General features: G+C 42.7%; 1 protein-coding gene across 2 annotated transcripts in view; it reads right to left on the bottom strand.

Moving 5' to 3' along the window:
* Positions 1-1,035: 1,035 nt before the first annotated feature.
* Positions 1,036-22,454, bottom strand: part of FKBP5 (FK506 binding protein 5) — a 165,625-nt gene continuing 144,206 nt past the window's right edge. For both annotated transcript variants that reach the window (XM_011945378.1, XM_011945379.1), the window contains exons 8-12: positions 20,058-20,148; positions 16,071-16,154; positions 8,054-8,239; positions 4,758-4,997; positions 1,036-3,384 (exon numbers count right to left, since the gene is read on the bottom strand). In XM_011945378.1, the coding sequence (XP_011800768.1) occupies positions 3,277-3,384; positions 4,758-4,997; positions 8,054-8,239; positions 16,071-16,154; positions 20,058-20,148 (709 nt within the window). In that variant the 3' untranslated portion in view covers positions 1,036-3,276. The remainder of the gene's footprint in view (positions 3,385-4,757; positions 4,998-8,053; positions 8,240-16,070; positions 16,155-20,057; positions 20,149-22,454) is intronic.

Genomic DNA, 22,454 nt, shown 5'->3' with positions numbered 1-22,454 from the left:
GGCTCAAGCTACCTGCCCACCTCGGCCTCCCCAAAGTGCTAGGATTATAAGCACAAACCACTGCACCCAGCTAGGAATTTATTTCATCACCAAATAATTTAACAGCCAGGAGGGAGAAATATAATTCAAATCCAGAGATGAAGCCAATAATTCAGAGGGAATAAAGGGTGCCTAGAACCTGCATCAACCTGTCTGTAGACCTCAGAGGTCCTACTAAGTACCTTTCCAGCACTGTGCCACTTTCTTTTGCAGTGTGAAAATTAGGATTTGCAGTATATGTGACATCTCCTTAGGCCTTGAGAGTCTGTGATGATGGGTATTGATGATACATGCTACTTAAGAAAGAAAATGTATGCTCAATACGGAACACCACCTGAGATATGCTTACTTATGTTTCATATATTTATTAAAGGGCACAATTAAATTTTATTTTGCAAATTTAACCTACCTTAAAATCAGCTTAAAAAGGTGAAATATCCACTGGCTAATGAAAAAACAGAACCCTTTTATTTTTCTGATTACTTGGTTCTTTTTAGCAATGATGCATTGTTCCACCACTTTCACCCCAATGTTGGTTTCAGGTGCACCTTAAAGCAAAGTGTAGGACGATACTGTCCATTGCCAATTTTCTGAATAAGACCGAGTCTCACTCTGTCACCCAGGCCAGAGTGCAGTGGCACAATCTCAGCTGACTGCAACTTCCACCTCCTGGTAAGAATTACTTACCAGGTTCAAGTAATTCTCCTGCCTCAGCCTCCCAAGTAGCTGGGATTGCAGGTGTGCACCACCAGACCTGGCTAATTTTTGTATTTTTAGTAGAGATGGGGTTTTACCACATTGGCTAGGCTGGTCTTGAACTCCTGACCTCAGGTGATGCACCTGCCTCGGCTTCCCAAAGTGCTGGGATTACAAGCATGAGCCACCGAGCCTGACCTCTCTGATGTCTAATTTCTTCAAGTTGGCCCCCACCATGGTTTTTTAACCAATATAGCTTTCCCTGAAAACAACTTAGGCAAAACCAAAAACAATGGGAAGTCACATTTGTTTTTTTGGATTTATTTAAAGAACACACAAAAAAGTGCATCTAAATGATTTAAAAAAAAAAAAGTCTTTAATTCATCATATGCTGACTTGGCAATCCATATGCAGCCTAAAAGGTTGAAAGATGCCTGTGGACTTCTACACAAATTGCTTAAGATGACTGAATTTGATACCAGAATACGTGAAGTGTCTTCTTGAGTGGTAATGGGCACCCTGTAGTTATTTGCTCAGAACCACTCACACACCCTTTCCCTCCCCACACACACTCTCGCCAGTTCCCCCGGTGAACCATAATACACACGTGAGAGACAGCTGGCATCATCTGAGTCTTGGAATAGCTTTCTTGTTTGTTATCTGCAAAAAGCGAGGTGGCCTTTTTAGTATCAAATTTCAATCTTGGCCTTACTGGAACCATACTCTACAGAGCTTTCCAAACAGTTTAACGAGTAAGCAAAATCAGCGTTTGCGCTTCGTATTTCATAGGTGAGACTGGGGCTTTTAAAAGAAATATTTCATAAAAAAGACAAAAGCCTAAATGAGAAATTAGAGGGATTTTAGTTATCATTAAAGGAAAAAACTCACAAATTGATTCCATTAATTCCATGGAGAAGAAAAGTATTATAAAAGGTAATAACTTGATTTTTAGGTTTTAAGGGGGTCCTAATCTAATAATAAAAGTCTTTTGATAAAACCACCATAAAAATAAAAACTAATTTAAAATATAACTGCCAGTGTTTTTTAGGATTTAAAAAAGTGAGATGTTCCAGGTTTAAGCAAATGGTTCCTTGGGTTGCCAAATGCATTCCCATGAGTGTTTCTTAGGCTGACGGAATAGAGAGCCATGCTCAATCTGTTTACCCGTAAGGACTGAAATTCAACTACATGTACACATTTATTTTAAGACTTGCCCTAGTTCAATGCTCAGCTCAAGTACTGGAGTTTGAGGCTGCTGGCTGGGTCCCGGCATGGGAAGCTGTCTTCAGCTCTTTCACAACGCACGCCAGAACAGAGAAGCTTGACAGGGCAGGAAAAGCAAGCAACTGCGTGTCAAACCTGCAGGTGAAACCCCTACCATAGAAGAGCAACTACTTATTTGTCAACCCTATAGATTTTGTTTCTTAAAAATTAAGCTTAGTACTAAAAAGTCAACTTTTTTTGCATGATAGAGGAGTGTAAATAAAATCCCATAAACCAGTATACATATGCTTATGAGCCAATAATCTTAAAAAGACAAAAAAAGCTGCATGGATCCTAAATGGCTATGTAAATAGATCCACTCCAGGTCAAAAATATTGTAAGAACAAGTCTTAAATTCTTAATAGCAAGGATTAGAATGAAAGAAGCAGCTGAAACAGTAGCAATGCTGGGAGGAAGTACTGTGTATTGAATATGATTTCCTAAAGGAATAGAGGAGGGAGAAAAAGCACAATTCTGACTGCTCTTTTCATATTTCAGTATCTCAGAACTTCATCGAAAATAGGAAAAGGTAATCCAGAAACTCTCATCTGCCCATTATCATTGCTGAAGGTGTTTTAGGAATGACAGAATTACTCCCCCAGGGACAGGCTGCGTGCGGTAGAAACCCACTCTCACAAGGAGGCTGGCTGAGGGGGGGACTTTGGGATGTGGCTAAGTCAGCAAGCAAGTGGCCTCTGAGGTTCTGGCTTTCACGTCTGTGACACTGCTGTGGAACTGGGGAGACATGAGACCCCTCTACTGTGGGTTCTGTTGGTTAAAAATGCAACAGATGACATTTATAGCACTTCAGTCATTTAAAAAAAACAAGCTCATCCTCCTTCCCCTACCCTACACCCAACTGTAGGAAAGAAGAAATTCATGACGCATTTTTTTAAAGGTTTCTGCAGTGCTATTAAAGTTCAAAAGTAAAACCTAACAGCCCCACATTGTTAGGATGATCTCAAGGGACCCTGAATTGGATACTGAAGGTTGATAGAAACTGAAATGAGCTGGACTTAAGCTGCTGGCTCACACTCCCTCCACACCACAGTCATTTCTGTTTGTTCCACCTGGAGTGGTCCCATGCCACCCCTCAGTGAACCCTCCGGGCAGCAGCAGGGGGGCTGTTCTTGGGAAGCTACTGGTTTTGCCATTTGCTTCCAGAATCACATAGACTATAACAAACTTTACATTAAACACTGTTCAGTCCTGAGTTGGGGGAAAGCCCATTGAGGAGGGGGCCGAGTTCATCGGGACTCTTCCCTCCTTGGCGTGGCGTCATACGTGGCCCTCAGGTTTCTCTTCTTCCACTGCTGGACTGTCTGTTCCTTTTTCATTAGTGACCCCTTCTGAAGTCTTCTTGCCCATCGCTTTACTGGCCTCTTCCTAAGGAAGAAATAAGCAATCAAGAAGGTCAGAGAAAAAAGAGTGAAATAATTCCTGGCTCCTCCGGACTGTGTATCAGGTCCCAAACACAAGGGTATTGCAACGATTTTCTCTAGGTTATCTAGCTGGGTAGGTCAGTGCTGTGCTACCAATAGTTAGAGTGGGAGCTTCACCTTTCTTTGGTTGATACATAGGACAGCTGTGAGATAATGAAGTCTGGGCATTCCTGGAGACTGGGGACGGGACCAGAGTGCCAACTATGCTGTAGGGAGGCTGCCCTCTCTCCAGACAGACCTCTCCTGCCACACTTGCCAGCCTGGCTGCCAACCCTCAAGATAACAGGCGTGATGGTGGGGCTCCTATAACATCCCATTTCCTAGGAAAATCAGAAGTCTTAATGAGGAAGTATTACTTGAAAAAAAAAAAAAAATCCTGATGGGTTTACAATTTTTCAAAAATGACAAAAGGGCCAGGCATGGTGGCTCATGTCTATAATCCCAGCACTTTGGGAGACCAAAGTAGGAGGATCCCTTGAAGCCAGGGGTTCGAGACCAGCCTGGGCAACAAAGTGAAACCCTATCTTTACAAAAAATTTAAAAAAATTAGCCGGGTGTGGTGGTGTGCTTGTCCCAGCTACTCAGGAGGCTGAGGTGGGAGGATCACTTGAACCAGGGAAGTCAAGGCTGCAGTGAGCCATGATAGCACCACTGCACTCCAGTCTGGGTGACAGAGTGAGACTCTAACTTGGGGGTGGGGAGTTGGTGCAAAATTGCTGTTTTTACCATTGAAAGTAATGGTAAAGGCTGGGCGCGGTGGCTCAAGTCTGTAATCCCAGCACTTTGGGAGGCCGAGACGGGCGGATCACGAGGTCAGGAGATCGAGACCATCCTAGCTAACACGGTGAAACCCTGTCTCTACTAAAAAAAATACAAAAAACGAGCCGGGCAAGGTGGCGGGCGCCTGTAGCCCCAGCTACTCTGGAGGCTGAGGCCGGAGAATGGCGTAAACCCGGGAGGCGGAGCTTGCAGTGAGCTGAGATCCGGCCACTGCACTCCAGCCTGGGTGACAGAGCGAGACTCCGTCTCAAAGAAGAAGAAAAAAAAAAAAGTAATGGTAAAATCCACAATTACTTTTGAACCAATCTAATACATCTGAAGGGAATTTACTTTTCTCATCTCTCACGACGTGTGCCTTTGTGACTAGAACTGCCCTACTCAATCTTTGGATCCAAAGCATCCTCAGCCTCAGATCAGATTGGAAATCGTTTTTCCTACTCTTGAGCCTCTTGGGTTGTTTAACTGTTCCTGTCCCCTAAAATCAAAGGGGCACGGCAGGCTCTTGATCCACCTGCAGTCAGCGGGCTCTGCACACACCTTGGCATCCTGCTCTGCAAACTTCTTGAACATGTTGGCGTATATCCTGCGGTCCCGCTCGTTGTGCTCCTTGGCCTTTTTCTGGCACATGGAGATCTGCAGTCTTGCAGCCTTATTCTGGGGGTTTACTTCCAGCACTTTCTCAAAGTCACCCTTGGCTGACTCAAACTCGTTCATGAGCAGCTGGGCTTCACCCCTCCTATACAAGCCTTTCTCATTGGCACTGTCCAGTCCAAGGGCCTAGGAATAGATGGTTTATATTTTAGAAAGGATGAATTTTAATAAATTCAGCAAACAGCTTACCAAAGTTCTCTTGCCAAAGGAGATGGAAAAAGTGTATTTAAAAAATGGGGCTCAAGATAATTATATACTACTGATCAAAATTTACTACCCAAATTATTTTCTGCATTTAATGCAATTTCTAGAAAGATACCAAGGAGATTTGAGAGGGGGCTCTTGAGAAGTTCATTTTAAAGCTCATTGGAACAAGTAAGTCCCCAAGAATGGCTGAAAAAAAAAAAATGGGAAAAAAGAAAAAACTAAGAGGCACTTGTCCTACCAGAGAAAAAGACAAACTTTAAAACTACTGAAATTAAGACAGTGTGGTTACTAGTATGTGGACAAACAGCTCAGTGAAACAGAACGAATCATTCAGAAACAGTCACGTGTCTGCATATAAAAACGTTTGAAAATGACAAGGGTGGTAATGTGAATCAGTGGAGAGTTAACTTTAAAATAAACGGGGTAGGCCGGGCGCGGTGGCTCAAGCCTGTAATCCCAGCACTTTGGGAGGCTGAGACGGGTGGATCACGAGGTCAGGAGATTGAGACCATCCTGGCTAACACGGTGAAACCCCGTCTCTACTAAAAAATACAAAAAAAAACTAGCCGGGCGACGAGGCGGGCGCCTGTAGTCCCAGCTACTCGGGAGGCTGAGGCAGGAGAATGGCGTAAACCTGGGAGGTGGAGCTTGCAGTGAGCTGAGATCCGGCCACTGCACTCCAGCCTGGGCGGCAGAGCAAGACTCCGTCTCAAAAAAATAAATAAATAAATAAATGGGGCCAGGACAGCAGCTATCCACATAGGAAATAAGAGTTAAGGCTGAGTGCAAGTAGCACTTTGGGAGGCTGAAGCAGGTGGATCACCTGAGGTAAGGAGTTCAAGACCAGCCTGGCCAACATGGCGAAATCTTGTCTCTGCTGAAAATACAAAAATTAGCCAGGCATGGTGGCACATGACTGTAATCCCAGCTAGTTGGGAGGCCAAGGCAGAATTGCTTGAACCAGGGAGGCAGAGGTTGGAGTGGGCTGAGATCATGCCACTGCACTCCAGCCTGAGTGACAGAGTAAGACCCTGTCTCCAAAAAAAAAAAAAAAAAGTTCTAACCTCATATTGTAAGCATAAAAATAAATTCTAGATCAATCATATTTACATATAAAAAACCATAAAATGTTTCTATTGTTTTTTATTTTAAAATATTTAAAATCTAATTATTATTTTTTTGAGGCAGAGTCTCACTCTGTTGCCCAGGCTGGAGGGCAGTGCCTCAATTGCAGCTCACTGCAGCCTCTACCTCCTGGGCTCAGGCAATCCTCTCGCCTCAGCCTCCGAAAGTCCGGGGGTTACAGGTCACAGGTGTAAACCACTGTGCCTGGCCTCAGTTATTTTTATAATCTTGGTGTGGGGAAGTCTTTTCTAACTAGAAAGGAGAAGATAAATTTGACTACATAAACATTAAAACCTTCTTTAAAGAGAATGATATAATCAACAAAGTTAAAAGAAAATTGCTGGGGTGCAGTGACTCACGCCTGTAATCCCAGCACTTTGGGAAGCTGAGGCGGCAAATCACCTGAGGTCAGGAGTTCGAGACCTGCCGGGCCAACATGGTGAAACCCTGTCTCTACTAAAAATACAAAAATTAGCCAGGCATGGTGGTGGGCACCTGTGGTCCCAGCTACTTGGGTGGCTGAGGCAGGAGAATCGCTTGAACTCGGGAGGTGGAGGTTGCAGTAAGCCAAGATTGCACCATTGCACTCCAGCCTGGGTAACAGAGAAAGACTCCATCTCCAAAAGAAAAAAAAAAAAGAAAATAAAGGAGAACAGGCTTCCTATTGCCAAAAATAGGGTTAACAGTGATGCTATATGACTACTTCTGTCAATAGAAAACAGACAAATAATGTAGTCAAGGCTGTGCTGGGTGTGGTACCTCACAACTTTAATCCCAGCTCTTTGGAAGACCCCCATCTCTACAAAAATAAACTTAAAAATTAGCAGGGTGTGGTGGCATGCACTTGTAGTCCCAGCTACTCAGGAGGCTGAGGTGGAAGGACAGCTTGGGCCTGAGAGTTTGAGGCTGTAGTGCATTATGTTCATGCCTATGAACAGCCACTGCACACCAGCCTGGGCAAAATAGCAACACCTTGTCTCTAAAACAGAAACAACACACACTCTCTCTCTCTCCACTGTGTATAAAAAAAATGAAAAAATCTGTATAAAATTAATAACCGGTCTTGGGAGACAGGATGCGATAGGAAACACTGATCCACAAAATTCAAAAATAATCTCACAAAGAATGCACAAAATAGTTGCCTTGTTTTTCTTATCCTTTTATGTCTACCTTTAAGATACATCCAATGATTAGTTTTTACTTTTACCCACGGTATCATATACACTGTTCACTCTGAGACCAGATACCTAAAATAGTATCAGCTGGTGTATAAATATATCATGAATGATACATAACAATACAGATGATAAACCATTGTTATTACTGTGTGTAAGCACTCAAAGGCCAAAGAAAGTATTAAGAAGACAAATGTAAAAATGAAAGGGCTGCTGATGCTCTGTGGACCTTTCAAATTATTTATGTATATCAGTGAATAAATGATTATAATAAAAATTGACCTACATATATGCTTTATATGAACAGTTGCAGTCTGTTAAAGTCCAGAAAAGCTTAAGTTAAATCTGCTCTTACTAAACTGAACCTGAGAAGTTATACATCTACTCTGATATACATACTACAGTTATAAGGAAGGTCATGGATAAAAATTATTTAATTTTAATCAAAACTTTTCTTCAGAATGCATTATGACAGACAGTCTAGGTATCATAAGTCTGCCTATAATAAAAATCTTGCTGAATTTCCCAATTCATACTGAGAAACAAATAATCCCAAACATTCAAATAAACAAAGCAAAATGAAAAATCCTTCAATCTTTGGCTGAGAGGAAGCAAAAGAGATGGAGAAAAGATCTGGAATATCTCAAGTCCATCTCACAGGAGACACAGCGTTACCTTGTCACAGCATTCGACGGCTTTGGTGTATTCTCTAAGCTTCAGGTAGCACATGGCCAGGTTCAGAAAGGCAGCAAGCAGAAATGATTCAGAAGCTTTTGATTCCTTTTCTGATAAACCATATTCCATCTCTAACCAGGATACTATCTTCCCATATTGAATCACCGCCTGCATGTATTTGCCTCCCTAGGAGAAAAAAGTGTCATTACTTGTACTCGGCTCTTGAGGGCGTACAAAAGCAAAGCAAATCCTCAAAGTGAAGCAACCCCTCCAGCAAACCCTGGTACAGCTGGTTTCTTTCTTTCCTTCTGGAGGTGGCTCTCCAGGTACCTTTCCCACTCCCTTGGAGGCCTCCGTGGCCTGTGAGCTGGTTTGGGGCAGTGCCTGAGCACTGTCTAGTGCTTCTCTCCAGCATTTCCATTCGTCCCTTTGGCGTAGTACAGCCAGAGTACTACGGTTGTACTACCCTTTGGTGTAGTACAGCAAGGCTTCTGGGCTACGTTCTTTGATGCCAATATTCTTTAGTCTTTTTTTTTTTTTTTTGAGACAGAGTCTCGCACTGTCTCCAGGGCTGGAGTGCAATGGCGTGATCTCAGCTCACTGCAACCTCCGCCTCCCGGGTTCAAGCAATTCTCCTGCTTCAGCCTCCTAAGTAGCTGGGACTACAGGTGGCCGCCACCACACCCAGCTAAGTTTTTCATATTTTTAGTAGAGACAGGATTTCACTATGTTGGCCAAGCTGCTCTTGAACTCCTGACCTCATGATCCGCCTGCCTTGGCCTCCCAAAGTGCTGGGATTACAGGCATGAGCCACTGCTCCTGGCCTATTCTTTAGTCTTCCAAAAGGACTGTGAGCAGTTTTAGACCATGCTACTAAAAAAATGAAGAGGAAGTTACTTTTCTCTTTAGCACTTCACAGCAAATACTACATTCTGGCAAGTGCTAGTTCCAAGGAACACAGCCAATCTTATTTGAACCAGTCTCTGTTGCAACAACTAAACTCTTGTCATTCGTAGTGCAAAAGTTGCTCTAGACAGTATGTAAATCAACAGGTGCAGCTGTGTTTCAGTTAAACTGTACTTACAAAAACAGGCAGAGACCAGATTTGGCCAGCAAACTGTACTTTGCTGACCCCTGATCTATAGGCAATGGGAATACGAATAGTTGGATAGTAGCATACAACATAAATCACAACTACAAAACAATATACATCAGAAAGGTCTTTCAGCTATGTGAGAAAAATCTTTCTCCTACTCATATTTTTGTTCTTACCTGATTAGAATTAGAATTCTAACAATTTTAACAATCACATCAATAAATTATATAGACATATATATATATGCATGCTCATGTAAGAAACTCTGGGGGCCGGGCGCGGTGTCTCACACCTGTAATCCCAGCACTTTGGGAGGCCAAGGCGGGCGGATCACTTGAGGCCAGGAGTTCGAGACCACCCTGGCCAACATGGTGAAACCTCTTCTCTACTAAAAATACAAAAATGAGCCAGGTGTGGTGGCACATGCCTGTAATCCCAGCTACTTAGGAGGCTGAGGCACGAGAATCGCTTGAACCCAGGAGGCAGAGGTTGCAGTGAGCCGAGATCATGCCACTTGCACTCCAGCCTGGTTGACAGAGCGAGACTCCTTCTCAAAAACAAAACAAAACCAAACCCCTCTAGGGCTGAGACAATGTGTTCACTGAGATTTAAGATGAATGAAAGAACTGGGGGATCGCTGGTAAACACACAAATAGAAATAAGAGTGCAAGTGGGGATTCTCCTTTGAGGAGGTGATAAGCTCAAAACCACAGAGGACACATCTTGCCAGATGGCAGAGGAGCAGCCAGACCTGTTAGGACATTAAATTCAATGCCTGACCAACAGTGTTAAGACCATGTTACTAGGATTTACCACCGTCAAAGCAGCGTGTACATCTCACTGCCGAGTTGTCTCTCCCCACAAATACTCCAACTCTCCCCCAAGGACTCTGAGTAAGAGAAACCATAGAGCAGGTGTAAGAGGATGCGCCTGTGACACAGGACTCCAAGCAGGTGACATAAGAAACGAGCTCTGGGCCGGGCGTGGTGGCTCGCGCCTGTAATCCCAGCACTTTGGGAGGCCGAGGCAGGTGGATCACGAGGTCAGGAGATCGAGACCATCCTGGCTAACATGGTGAAACCCCATCTCCACTAAAAATACAAAAAAGTTAGCTAGGCGTGTTGGCAGGCGCCTGCAGTCCCAGCTACTCAGGAGGCTGAGGCAGGAGAATTGCTTGAACCTGGGAGGCGGAGGTTGCAGCGAGCCGAGATCACACCGCTGCACTCCAGCCTGGGTGACACAGCAAGGACACTGTCTCAAAAAAAAAAAAAAAAAAAAGGAAACGAGCTCTGCCTGTAGAAAGGAAGCCCCAGTGTAGATTTTCTGGTGATGAAGATGGGGCAGACCTGTTCCAGCTGGAGGGCCTGGGTGTGAATGAGGGCCAGGCTACATCCCTCGAACATCCTTCTTCCCAAGTCACTCGCTTAGGAGAGGGGAGACTGGCACTAAAATCAAAGTCTGTCACTAAAATCAAAGTCTGTCACCCTCTCTGCCTCAGAAATGTGTGATACAGGTTATTTATAAGAACATGAAACCAGGGCATTTTATTATAAATGCTGAAATTCTTGAGGAAATTAGATTTGCTATGGAATGAATTGTGTCCCCCATCCCAAATTCCTATGTTGAAGCCCTCACCCCCAATGTGACATTTGCAGATGGAGCGTTTGGGGAGGGAATTAGGTTAGATGTGGTCATGAGGGTGGGGCCTCATGATGGGATTAGAGCCTTTACAAGAAGAAACGGTGCTTGCTGCCCTCTGCCCTCTCTCCACTCACGTTCACTTGGAAAGGCCACGTGAGGTCACAGCAAGAAGGGAGCTACAAGGAACCAGAGGAGAGGCCCTCCCCAGACACTGACCCTGCTAACAACTTGATCTTGGACTTACAGTCTCCAGAAGTAAATTCCTGTTGTTGAAGCCACCCAGTGTAGGTATCTTGCTGTGGCAGCCCAAGCTGACTAAGACAATACTTACATTTTGTCACAGCCTTAGGCCTACCCCTCCTTTTTTGGACGCTACAAAAAAATAAGAATAAAGTCCTCACCAGTTTCAGGTCGAAATTTTCTTTCTGTCACTGCCTATTCTCTCGCTGGTCTTTGAGGACAGGCAGCATTCTCCTCTCCCTTTTGGAATATTCAGGGTTTAGCACCAAGAGGTCTTTAATAAAGGTTTGTTGAGTAAATACTGAAATCAAAGGAATGTAAGTTTGGAAACAAAACTTTTTCTACAGTGGTGTGGTGGCTCACGCCTGTAGTCCCAGCACTTTGGGAAGCTGAGGCAGGAGGATCTCTTGAGTCCAGGAGTTCGAAGCTGCAGTTAGCTATGCTTGTGCCACTGCACTCCAGCCTGGGTGATAGAGTAAGACCCTGTCTCTCTCTAGAAACAATACCAACAACAAAACCTTTTGCTATCATTGGGAGCAAAAACGTGTGGGTGGGAATGAAAGGTGCTGTTTCATTGAGATGAGATGGGAAGGACAGGCATTTCCCCTGTCATGCCTCATTTCTTCATCCTCTCTCTTCCTCCAACTGTAATGTACCTATTAACTTCTCTGATTATCTCCTAATATATTGTGTAGGGAAAGAAAAGAAGAGCCAGGGAGGAAAAAAAACCTAGATCTTATCATTTCAGTAAGTTCTGAATAATCAGAATGGTAGACGACTATGGTAAAACAAAACACAAAAAAAGAGGTATTAGACTTCTTAATAGTTCCTCTACATTTATAGGGCATTTAAATTTTTTGAAAGCTCTTGCATATATATCATGTAACTTTATTTAGACTTGAACTTCCAATGAGCAAAAAGTCGGTCTTGTACTCCCTGCTTCTGAGGCACTAAAGTAGTTCTCAACTAGGGGGTGATTTTGCCCCCCCAGGGAACACCTGGCAGGTCTGGAGGCATTTTTAGTTGTCGTAACTGGGTAGGATGCTACTGGCATCTAATGGGCAGAGGCCAGGAATGCTGCTAAATATTCTACAATGCACAAGACAGCCCCACACAACCGAGAATTATCCTACTCCAAATGTTGACAGTACCGAGGTTGAAAAATTCTGCACTAAGAGATAAAAGAGGGTGGACTCCTCTTAGGAATTTTTTAAAACCTCAAATTCTAGAGTCATAAATGACTTGTTTCTAAATCACACTACTGGTATCTTGGAACAGCAAGGGTGGTGAAAATATAGCAAAGCCCGATTTATCTGAAGAGTTCAGAGGTTGAACGATTCTCCTCAATTAGTTTGTTTTAGAAATGCTCTCTTTCCAGGAGAAGCACAAGGGGGCGCAAGAATCCCACATCATTTCAGTGTCCTTAGCCTTCTTGCCACTCTGCTGCCAAGTCAGAAAAAAAAAAAAAAAAAACACCGACCAGGTGTGAGTTAATGCTCCTGTCCTGCAGAACACTGTCAGCTATGAGGGCAAAAATTGTGTCTGTTTAATTGGCTTGCACAATGCCTGGCTTAATATTATGCTGTTACCTGTACTTAATAATTATTTTCAGAACCAAATAAAGAGTTCTCTATTTTTCTTCTCTTTGGTAGTCAGAGGCTGAAATGAGGATTTTACATCTTCAATGGCAAAATGATTCCCACTTAAAAGCTGAGTACAATTCAACCCTACTCAGGAGAGAGACTTTACCCATTTAGGTATAAACCAAACCAACAGATCAATGGAAACAGAATTCCAATATGCAGATGGCAGGAAATACAGACTTTTAGTTCAGCCCATCTCTGCTCTCACCTACACATCTGGACTCTGTGCAAATGCATACCATGCCAAGTCAGACACCCTGGAAACACAGGGCCCGGGAGGGCAGTATGGCAGATGGAAACCTTCCCTGAAAGTTGGGAAGGGAATATGTACAGGAAACTATCTACTAACCATTTTGAAGTTTTACAGCTAAAGCTAGGACTACTGCTGGGATATTTTACCTATAATTATAAAGGTGCCTCCAGGGAAGTTTTTAGTGGTACAAAATGTTCAGAGACATTCTGGGAGAAAAATCTTAGGTCAGTGGTTTTGAACCTTTCATTAATTTTTCCCCAATGGACTAATGTTTTGAAAGATTTTGCCTATCAAATTCCATGCTAAAAATAATTTGTTCCGTATGTGTGACTGCTGATCCAGATTTTTATCCAAAGATTGGTAATTTTAAGAAGGTTCATAATAGTATCACTCTTGCAGTTGTGATGCTAATAAGCAACAAAGTTAAGTAACTGTACAGACACTTACTCATTGCTTTCCGCTACTGATTACTAATTCTGGCCATCTCTCTGTACATATTCAGAACACAGCTATATGACACATGGCTTCATCACATTATTTCATTACCAATAATGTTCTCCAAAATTCTGTATCATAGCAACCAATTAGAGCCTCTGAATAGCTGAGCTGTTTTACTACACTGAATCGATATGATTCTACTCAAAGGCCAAAAGCCTCAAGTCTTCCCAAACTGTTAATATTCTATTTAGAAGTATTAAGAAATATATAAAATACAGTTCAGGATTTTTACAGACTTCAGAAATATAGAAAATACCGTTAAGGACCCATGATCTTAAGAAATTCTGTAGAAACATTTTTCACTCTAGTGTATTATGTATTTGGATATACAAACAACCCATTTGGAATCTTACTTGAATAGTTTAGAAGTAGCCAATATACCTCAATTAGAATTAAAAACAGGCCAGGTGTGGTGGCTCACACCTGTAATCCCAGCGCTTTGGGAGGCCGAGGTGGGCAGATCATGAGGTCAGGAGATGGAGACCATCCTGGCCAACACGGTGAAACCCCGTCTCTACTAAAAATACAAAAAATTAGCCGGGCATGGTGGCAGGCGCCTGTAGTCCCAGCTACTTGGGAGGCTGAGGCGGAAGAATGGCGTGAACCTGGGAGATGGAATTTGCAGCAAGCCGATATCGTGCCACTGCACTCCAGCCTGTGGGACAGAGCAAGACCCTGTCTCAAAAAAAAAAAATAAAAAATTAAAAACAAAACAAAACAAAAAAACCCCCTTGTTCTTGAGAGTTTAGAAACTCACAGAAATTCAGGCTGGAAGGAAACGTGAGGAACATCTAATTCCCCTATTTTTCACTTGAAAATATAACCTCTTTGGACCTTAAACGACTTTAAAATAAAGCCCATTTTCCCCAATTCTGAGCTTATTCTATCATACCCCAATGCTTTCTGGTGATCCGTAAAAGAGTTTAGTACACATAGTAAATAATGATAAAATAAGTATAAATATATAAATGTTATCTAAACCCATGATTTTAAATTTGTTTGAATATGACCTACAGTAAGAAATGTGCAATCCAGTACTTACTCATACACACGTAAAGTTTTATGCAACAAAACTGATCCTTATATTGCAATACACTTCCACAAAACTGATTTCACGACCCAATATTGTCTTGGCTCAAATTCTGAAAACACATGGTGCCCTCTGGCTGTATTAATTTTGGGCTGATTATATATTCTTACATAATTCTCTAGTTGTTTCATTTGGATTAACATTGCCACCCCTCCCTCCTGACAAGGTTGTAACTTAATAATAGCATGGCTTATAGCAGATGCCCCATAAAGACTTGTTAAAGTACTCTTATGCCTCACTGCTTTTTTTTTTTTTTTTTTTTGAGATGGAGTCTCGCTCTGTCGCCCAGGCTGGAGTGCAGTGGCCGGATCTCAGCTCACTGCAAGCTCCACCTCCCGGGTTTACGCCATTCTCCTGCCTCAGCCTCCCAAGTAGCTGGGACTATAGGCACCCGCCACCTAGCCCGGCTAGTTTTTTTTTTTTGTATTTTTTAGTAGAGATGGGGTTTCACTGGGTTAGCCAGGATGGTCTTGATCTCCTGACCTCGTGATCCGCCCGTCTCGGCCTCCCAAAGTGCTGGGATTACAGGCTTGAGCCACCACGCCTGGCCACCCTCACTGCTTTATACTGCTGAAAAACACTACATGTACTGCAGTGGCAGAAAACGAAAGAAACTTTGACAAAACTCCCATTCTCCCTCTAATTCTCATTACTAAGCCCTTTCTGCTTGACATGGAGAAGGCATATATTTGGGGTGGGGAAGCAATGGGTAGAACACTGATTACAACAGAATGAAGTGCAGTTTCTTTTCTTCTTACATCTAGAGGTTTAAGATCTAAGTGAGAAAATATCACACTCCAGATGCTCCAAGAAGGGTTTCTGAGAAGCAATCTACGATGAGTATCATTCAGGAATATCTGGAGATTCCTCACAAAAGCAAGTGTGCAGGAATCATCTTGGCCGTGAGAAGCAGTCAATACTCTCCTGGCAGTTCTTTTTGAAATCTGTATATGTTCTCTTTCCCTTTGTCATATGCTCTAGTGACTTCATCAAGACAGTATAAAGGAAGATGGGCTGGGTGCAGTGGCTCACGCTGTAATCTCAGCACTTTGGGAAGCTGAGGCGGGAGGACTGCTTGAGGCTAGAAGTTTGAGACCAGCCTGGGAAAGAAAAGGAGACCCTGTCTCTCATACGAAAAAAAAAAAGGAAGAAAAATGATGAGAAACTTACCCCTATGAATTCCATTCTTTGTTAATAATTATTCTATTCATTCTTTTTTCATTCCAAAAACACTTGTTGAGTGCCAAGTATGTACCAAGCAAGATGCTTTAGGAGTGAGTGAGACTGTGGTGGGTGGGGATGCCAGACTGGTCTGCCTGTGTGGAAGGTTACAATCTAGAGCAGAATGTGTAAAAGAGGAATGTGTACTTTTTTTTTTTTCCACATTATTCTTTTCTCACCATTTTTCATATTGAAAATGACAGATTTGTAAAAATTCCAGTTTATTCTTACCAAGCGGAGTGTTGATAAAATTCAGAGTAGGGAATATCAGCACAATTCACTGACACTTGAGTAAATTCTTTGAGATGGAAAGGATTGTACAGGGACTTACACACCTTGAAGTATACGGTTCCCTTCTCTTTGACAATGGCAGCCTGCTCCAATTTTTCTTTGGTATCCATCTCCCAGGATTCTTTGGCCTGTGTGTAAATTTGTGACAATTGTTAGATGAACAGAGAGAAAAGCATCAGTTGAGCCCTATTAGAACAAAGAGCAGCTAATTCTAGAAGATACTCCAAACTGAAAACACTCTGGCTGTTGAAATTGTGTCAGTGCCAATTTATTGCTAGGTCAGTGCTTCTTTACACTGTTTTAAGAACTCACTTTCCATTATGACCAAGCTGCAGCTTGAACAATGTTGCTCAAGAGGGAGGAGCCGCAAAAACACAGCAAGGAACACACTCTGGTAAGCACTGCTACAAAGTGAATCTTTAGAAATACAAGGTGAAGGCACAAAGTTAAGGTCATGCCTTATCTCCTCCCTCTTGCAAGCCTCTCCACTAGGCTGTTTCTCTCAAGCCTCAGTTTTTCAACTCTAAAATGGGAACATGACTGTAGTCAAGTTGTAGTTTGTATATTCATACAGAATTTTCAAAATTCTGGGTCAGGTTGTCTCGTCACTCTAAAACAACCAGATATACTAATAATACTGCTAAATCATATCAACGTGCAGATGTATACTGGGGGACTTCAAGCAAAACATAACTGGGAGTTAAAGCTCATGCAAAAATATCACTTTAGAGGCATAAATAAATGATTTCATTATCATCTGCTAGCTTGTATTGTGTGTATTATTACTTCCGCCATTATAGATACAAATCCAGAAATAACTGCACTTGCCATTTAAAAGCTGGATTTAGAAGGATCATAGAGTCAAGAGAACAATCTGGGAGCCTTTAGGAAAAGTGACAGTGGGTGTGGTCAGTGCTATTTACTGCATATAAATTATGAAGTTTAAATGGGTAACTAAAATTCTCTCTATTCAAAAGATAAGGAGTGTGTGCTCCTGGTGTCACAGCCCCTGTTATCCTCTACTTTTATTATTATTATTATTATTATTATTATTATTATTTTTGAAATGGAGTCTTGCTCTGTCACCCAGGCTGGAGTGTAGTGGTGCAATCTCTGCTTACTGCAACCTCCGCCTCCCAGGTTCAAGCGATTCTCCTGCCTCAGCCTCCCGAGTAGCTGGGATTACAGGCATGTGCCACCACGCCCCACTAATCTTTTGTATTTTTAGTCGAGACGAGGTTTCTCCATGTTGGTCAGGCTGGTCTCAAACTCCCAACCTCAGGTGATCTGCCCACCTCAGCCCCCTAAAGTGCTGGGATTACAGGCGTGAGCCACCGTGCCAGCGACTATCCTCTACTTTTTAAAAGTGAATAATGAAAGGGTTACTCGTCTTGCTGGTAACTCATGTAATTCTGCTTCCTAATAATGTAGCTCAATTATTCAAAAACCTAGTTATGGTTCAATTCCAGGTTTTAGCACCCAAAAAAACAAAAACAAAGAACACCTAGTTAATAAGTCTCTTTGTATTCCTTAGGTTGGCTTCAGTCTTTATGGAATATAAGTATACTCTTTTATTTTTTCTTTTTCTGAGACACGATCTTGCTCTGTCGTCCAGGCTGCAGTGCAGTGGCACGATCATGGCTCACTATAGCCTCGACTTCCCAGGCTCAAGCAATCAATCCTCCTGCCTCAGCCTCCCGAGTAGTTGAGACCACAGGCGTGTGTCACCATGTCCAGCAAAAATTTTTTTTTTTGTAGAGACAGGGCCTATGTTGCTCAGGCTGGTCTCAAACTCCTGGGCTCAAGCCATCCTCCTATCTTGGCCTCCTGAGTAGTTGGGACTACAGGAACGTGCTACCACACATAGGAAAATTTTAAATTTTTTTGTAGAGAGGGGGTCTCACTATGTTGCCAAGCTGGTTTTGAACTCCTGGGCTCAAGTATTCCTGCCTCGGCCTCCCAAAGTGCTGGGATTATAGGTGTGAGCCACCATGCCTGGAATATAAGTATATTCTTTTTTTTTTTTTTGGAGACAGAGTCTTGCTCTGTCTCCCAGGCTGGAGTGCAGTGGCACGATCTCAGCTCACAATAACCTCCACCTCCTGGGTTCAAGCGATTCGCCTGCCTCAGCGTCCCGAATAGTTGGGATTACAGGCACCTGCCACCACGTCCAGCTAATTTTTGTATTTTTAGCATAGATGCGGTTTCACCATGTTGGCCAGGCTAGTCTCGAACTCCTGACCTCAGGTGATCCACCCACCTCGGCCTCCCAAAGTGCTGGGCTTACAGGCGTGAGCCACAGCACCTGGCCAGGCCTAGTCTATTCTTAACAAGGCAAAGGATTAAATCACATTGCCCCGAACAACATCACATACCTTCATGTGATTTCAAATATACCAAGCAGCAGTGCATGAATATACTCTTGGAGTGATGACAGAGCACAGGCTTGCTGTAGTGTCACTGGGAGAGTGCTCCTAAATAAGCAATGTCCACTGGGCCATGAGAGGGAAGGGGCAAGAGGCTGCTTTATAAAAATGGAAATAGTAAAGCCAGAGGTCTAAATAACCACATGCTAAAGATTATCTTCTCTCTCTTTAACAATAAAAAAACACAATATGCAATGACGACAGCATTGGGGCATCAGTGCGGAGCTAGCAGGTTTTCAGAAGAGGTTACATGATAATCAGTGGTCATAACCAGAGCATATGTCTGTCTGGGGGAACATGAAATGGAAGGGGTATGATTAGGAATGTCACTGTTGGGGGTGAATCCCAAAGCAGGCCTCCCCTCACTTTCTTAACCCAAAGGTACAAGCCCACAGGACAATGATTTCCTTTCTGAATCTAACAAAATATAAGTGGTCATGTTTCCATTTCTATTAATGTGCTTAATGTGGCCAGGCACAGTGGCTCACACCTGTAATCCCAGCACTTTCGGAGGCCAAGGCAGGAGGATGGCTCGAGCCTAGGAGTTTGAGACCAGCCTGGGCAACACAGTGAGACCCCATGTCTACAAAAAATAAACAAAATTAGCTGGGCGTGGTGGCGTGTGCCTGTAGTCCCAGCTACTTGGGAGGCTGAGGTCGGAGGATTGCTTGAGCCCAGGAAGTCGAGGCTGGAGTGAGCTATGATTGTGCTCACTGTATTCTAGCCTGGGTGACAGAGTGAGACCCTGTCTTGAAAAAAAAAAGGAAAAAAAACAACAAAAAAATCCTTAATGTACAGAAAGTGGAGGTAGCACTGTGCAGGAATGAAAAAGGAACACAAATGCAGTCCTTGAGGAGCTCCACAAAGGGCAGGGCTTTGGAAATGCCAGGGGCATGTGGCCGAAGACGACAGCATACCTAGCTCAGGTATATGCTGTGTGTGTCCAGTTCAGCTGCTGCTGGGAGCCTCCAGAGTGAAGCTGAGATGGAAATATGTTCAAGGAGTCATACTGTTTCTGGAATCCAAGGCAATTGACAAATTCTCTCTCTTCTCTACTTGGAGAAGTATGAAAAAAAAAAAGGCTTCGGGTTAGCCGGTTTCTTTCTTGTATCCCTGGTCACACAGCCTAGAGGCCTTCGAGGACTTGCAGTTGGGATAACAACTTGGAGCCACAGTGCAGGCCTCTTCGTGACTCCTGTGAAGGGTACAATCCGTTCAGCTCTGAAAAGCTGCACCCCACTCCCCCAAGGAGCCACTTGGCAGATCGTGAACCTTTCTGTCCTCAACCCAGGAAAAAAAAAGTACAAAAAGAACAAGTCTAGGAACAAATAAGGGAACAAGTCTTGGATTCTACCCAAAAAAGTTAAAAAAAAAAAAAAAGCTGACACATAGGAACAAAATAAGAACACGGAGCTCCTTCGTTGTATATCAGCTGTGCTATGTCAGTTGTTCTATTCTTCAGCAGTAGTGTTGGAGGCAACAGACAAACTTGATAATGAATAAACACCATCTATCTATACCACCTACTAAAATAAGATACTGATTTATAGGAAGTGGATGGAGAAGAAATCTACTATGATTTTAAGGAAGTTGGTATTTTCTCACCTTTTCGAAGCTCTTAAGTGTAACTTCATATATAAGCTCAGCATTAGGTTCAATGCCAAATTTAGGCTTCCCTGCCTCTCCAAAACCATATCTGAAATGGAGAGTAAAAAATAAAACTTTAAAAGAATTGGTGTATTTCCAGGCACTTCCTTCAGTATTTTGAGGCATCAACAGAGCTATCATTTGCAAGCTACATGTGTCAGAGACCTTGAAGACAAACCAGATGTTGACCAGAAGATACAGTGTGAAGTATCTTCACTGCTACAGTTTTCTTAGAAACCAGGCTAGTTTAGTTTTCTTTTTTCCTTCACATTCACACGTAATGCAACACCTGTACTCCTTGGGGCAGCTTGATTCATGGGATTTTAAATGTCACTGCCTTTTTCTCTACTTGATTTTATATCTAGTGTTTTTTTGTTTTGTTTTTTGTTTTTATAAAATGGCCATGATTTAGCTGCCAGGAATTTTCCCCTAAGTTTTATCAGCAGAAAGGACAGAGAAGACACAGTCTCTGTAATTGTTAGAGTGGTACTCGTTGGAAGGATGTTTTAATAAGCTTTTAACTTTAAAGTGCTGTCACCTTCTAGTAGTATCACTTCCAGTCACGTAAGTGAAGGGGAAAGGCTCACACATCAGGAAAGAAAAGTTTTCACACTATTTAAGTTTTGTAAAAGCACACGAAGAAGCACAAATAACATAATGATACACTCAAAAATAGCTGCCCTAGTAAGTTCTGACACCTCCTCTAGAGACATATTCTTATGGCTTGTAGCTGTTAGAGTGTAGGATGCTATACCTTTTAGCCAAAACTTACTGAAAAAAATAACTGAGGACATACAAATTTGCTTTTTTGGGATCATGTAAGATCTCCAGCAAATTAAACGTATTCTGGAAGCAGATATTTACTAGAATGGGAGCTGCGGCAGAGCTCTGTCTGGTTGGACTGTTTCCCAGTGTTTAGAACAAGGCCTAGCATATTAGTCAAGTGTTCACCGAAATATATTCTGTTCCCATTTGTTGCAAGTCAAGCTGTTCTTTAATATATGAAATGGTATTACAAAAAACTTAGTAAACTCAAGCTTTCAGGGTACAGGTTGAAAGATGTCAAAACCGAGTTATCTAATACCTCCAGTTTTCTCTGGGGCAAAGGGACTAGAGTGGAAACACTCAAATTTTGTTGCTTGCACCACTTTATTTACCCTTTGCCTGAATTTTCCAGGAATAAAAATGCTTACTCACTCACCTCCACTGTTACACAGCAAATGGAAGCTGGAGCCAGAAAGAGGAAGAGAGATGCGAGAGCTGCTAGGAATGAGGAGCTGGGCAAAGGGTATCTTCCGCAAAGACATAAAAAAGGACATAATTACCAATGACCAATTTTAAGAAGTGATGCCTAATTTTCTGCTTTGAGATCTTAGATGTATATATCTACTGTCTTGTTTCTGCCATCTGATAAATTAAAAAAAAAATCCTTAACTACCCAGGTAGGTAGGTGAGTCCTTGCTAAGCAATGTTTACCAACAGCATGTTATATTTGGAATCTTGTGCTAAGCAGTTGCAAATGCAACAAATGATCTGGCATTTGCCTTAGACCAGTGGATCTCAACCAGGGTGATTTTAACTCCTCTTCCCTCCAGGAAACCTTTGGCAATGTCCAGAAATATTATGGGTTGTCACAACTATGGGGGTGCTACTGGTGCTGGATATTCTACAATGCACAAGACAGCCCCCTATGACCACGAATTAGCAAGCCCAAAGTGTCAACAGTGCTGAGGATGAGAAAATCTGCCTCAGAGGAAGGTGGGTGGGGAGTGTGGGGTTGAATGGAGAGGCACCAAGTGTCCTATTATTGATGGGATGAAAGAAGACTAAAGAAAAATATTATTTCTACACTCTCTCCCAGGTTAAAATGAAGCGATTCAGTCAAGATACATGTGGCGCACATGATCTTGCAGAGGTGAAAGCCCATGGCAAGATATTCTGGCAGCACCTATCCTGACTTCCATATTACACAGAAAGTTGTCAGCCTGCGTAAAGAAGGAACCAGGGCACTCAACTCATCTGACTGAAAAACAAAACACCACAAGAGGAATCCCAGGACCCAACCAAAAGATAATCTAGACTATAGTAACAAAAGGAATTCAGTGTTAATGCCCTTGAATTAAGTTTCCTCCAGAGATTAGAGATACAAATAATGACTTTTAATGACCATTAAGCCTTAATGTGCATATAAGAAGCACTTGGACTACGAGCTCTTTATCAATCACTCCATTTTTACAGATAAAGAAACAGAGGCTCAGAGATAAGTGCTTCCTGAGAAGTCACACAAAGAGGCAGTGGTAGAGCCAGGGTTTAAATTCAGACCCTGTGTGTCCCCAGAAAATCAGTTTTTTTTTT

The sequence above is a fragment of the Colobus angolensis genome, unplaced genomic scaffold (genome assembly GCF_000951035.1).
Source record: "Colobus angolensis palliatus isolate OR3802 unplaced genomic scaffold, Cang.pa_1.0 Scaffold24, whole genome shotgun sequence".
In the NCBI taxonomy this organism is placed as follows: Eukaryota; Metazoa; Chordata; class Mammalia; order Primates; family Cercopithecidae; genus Colobus; species Colobus angolensis.
The sequence above is the reverse complement of the archived record's forward strand: the minus strand, read 5'-3'. Positions and strand labels throughout refer to the sequence as shown.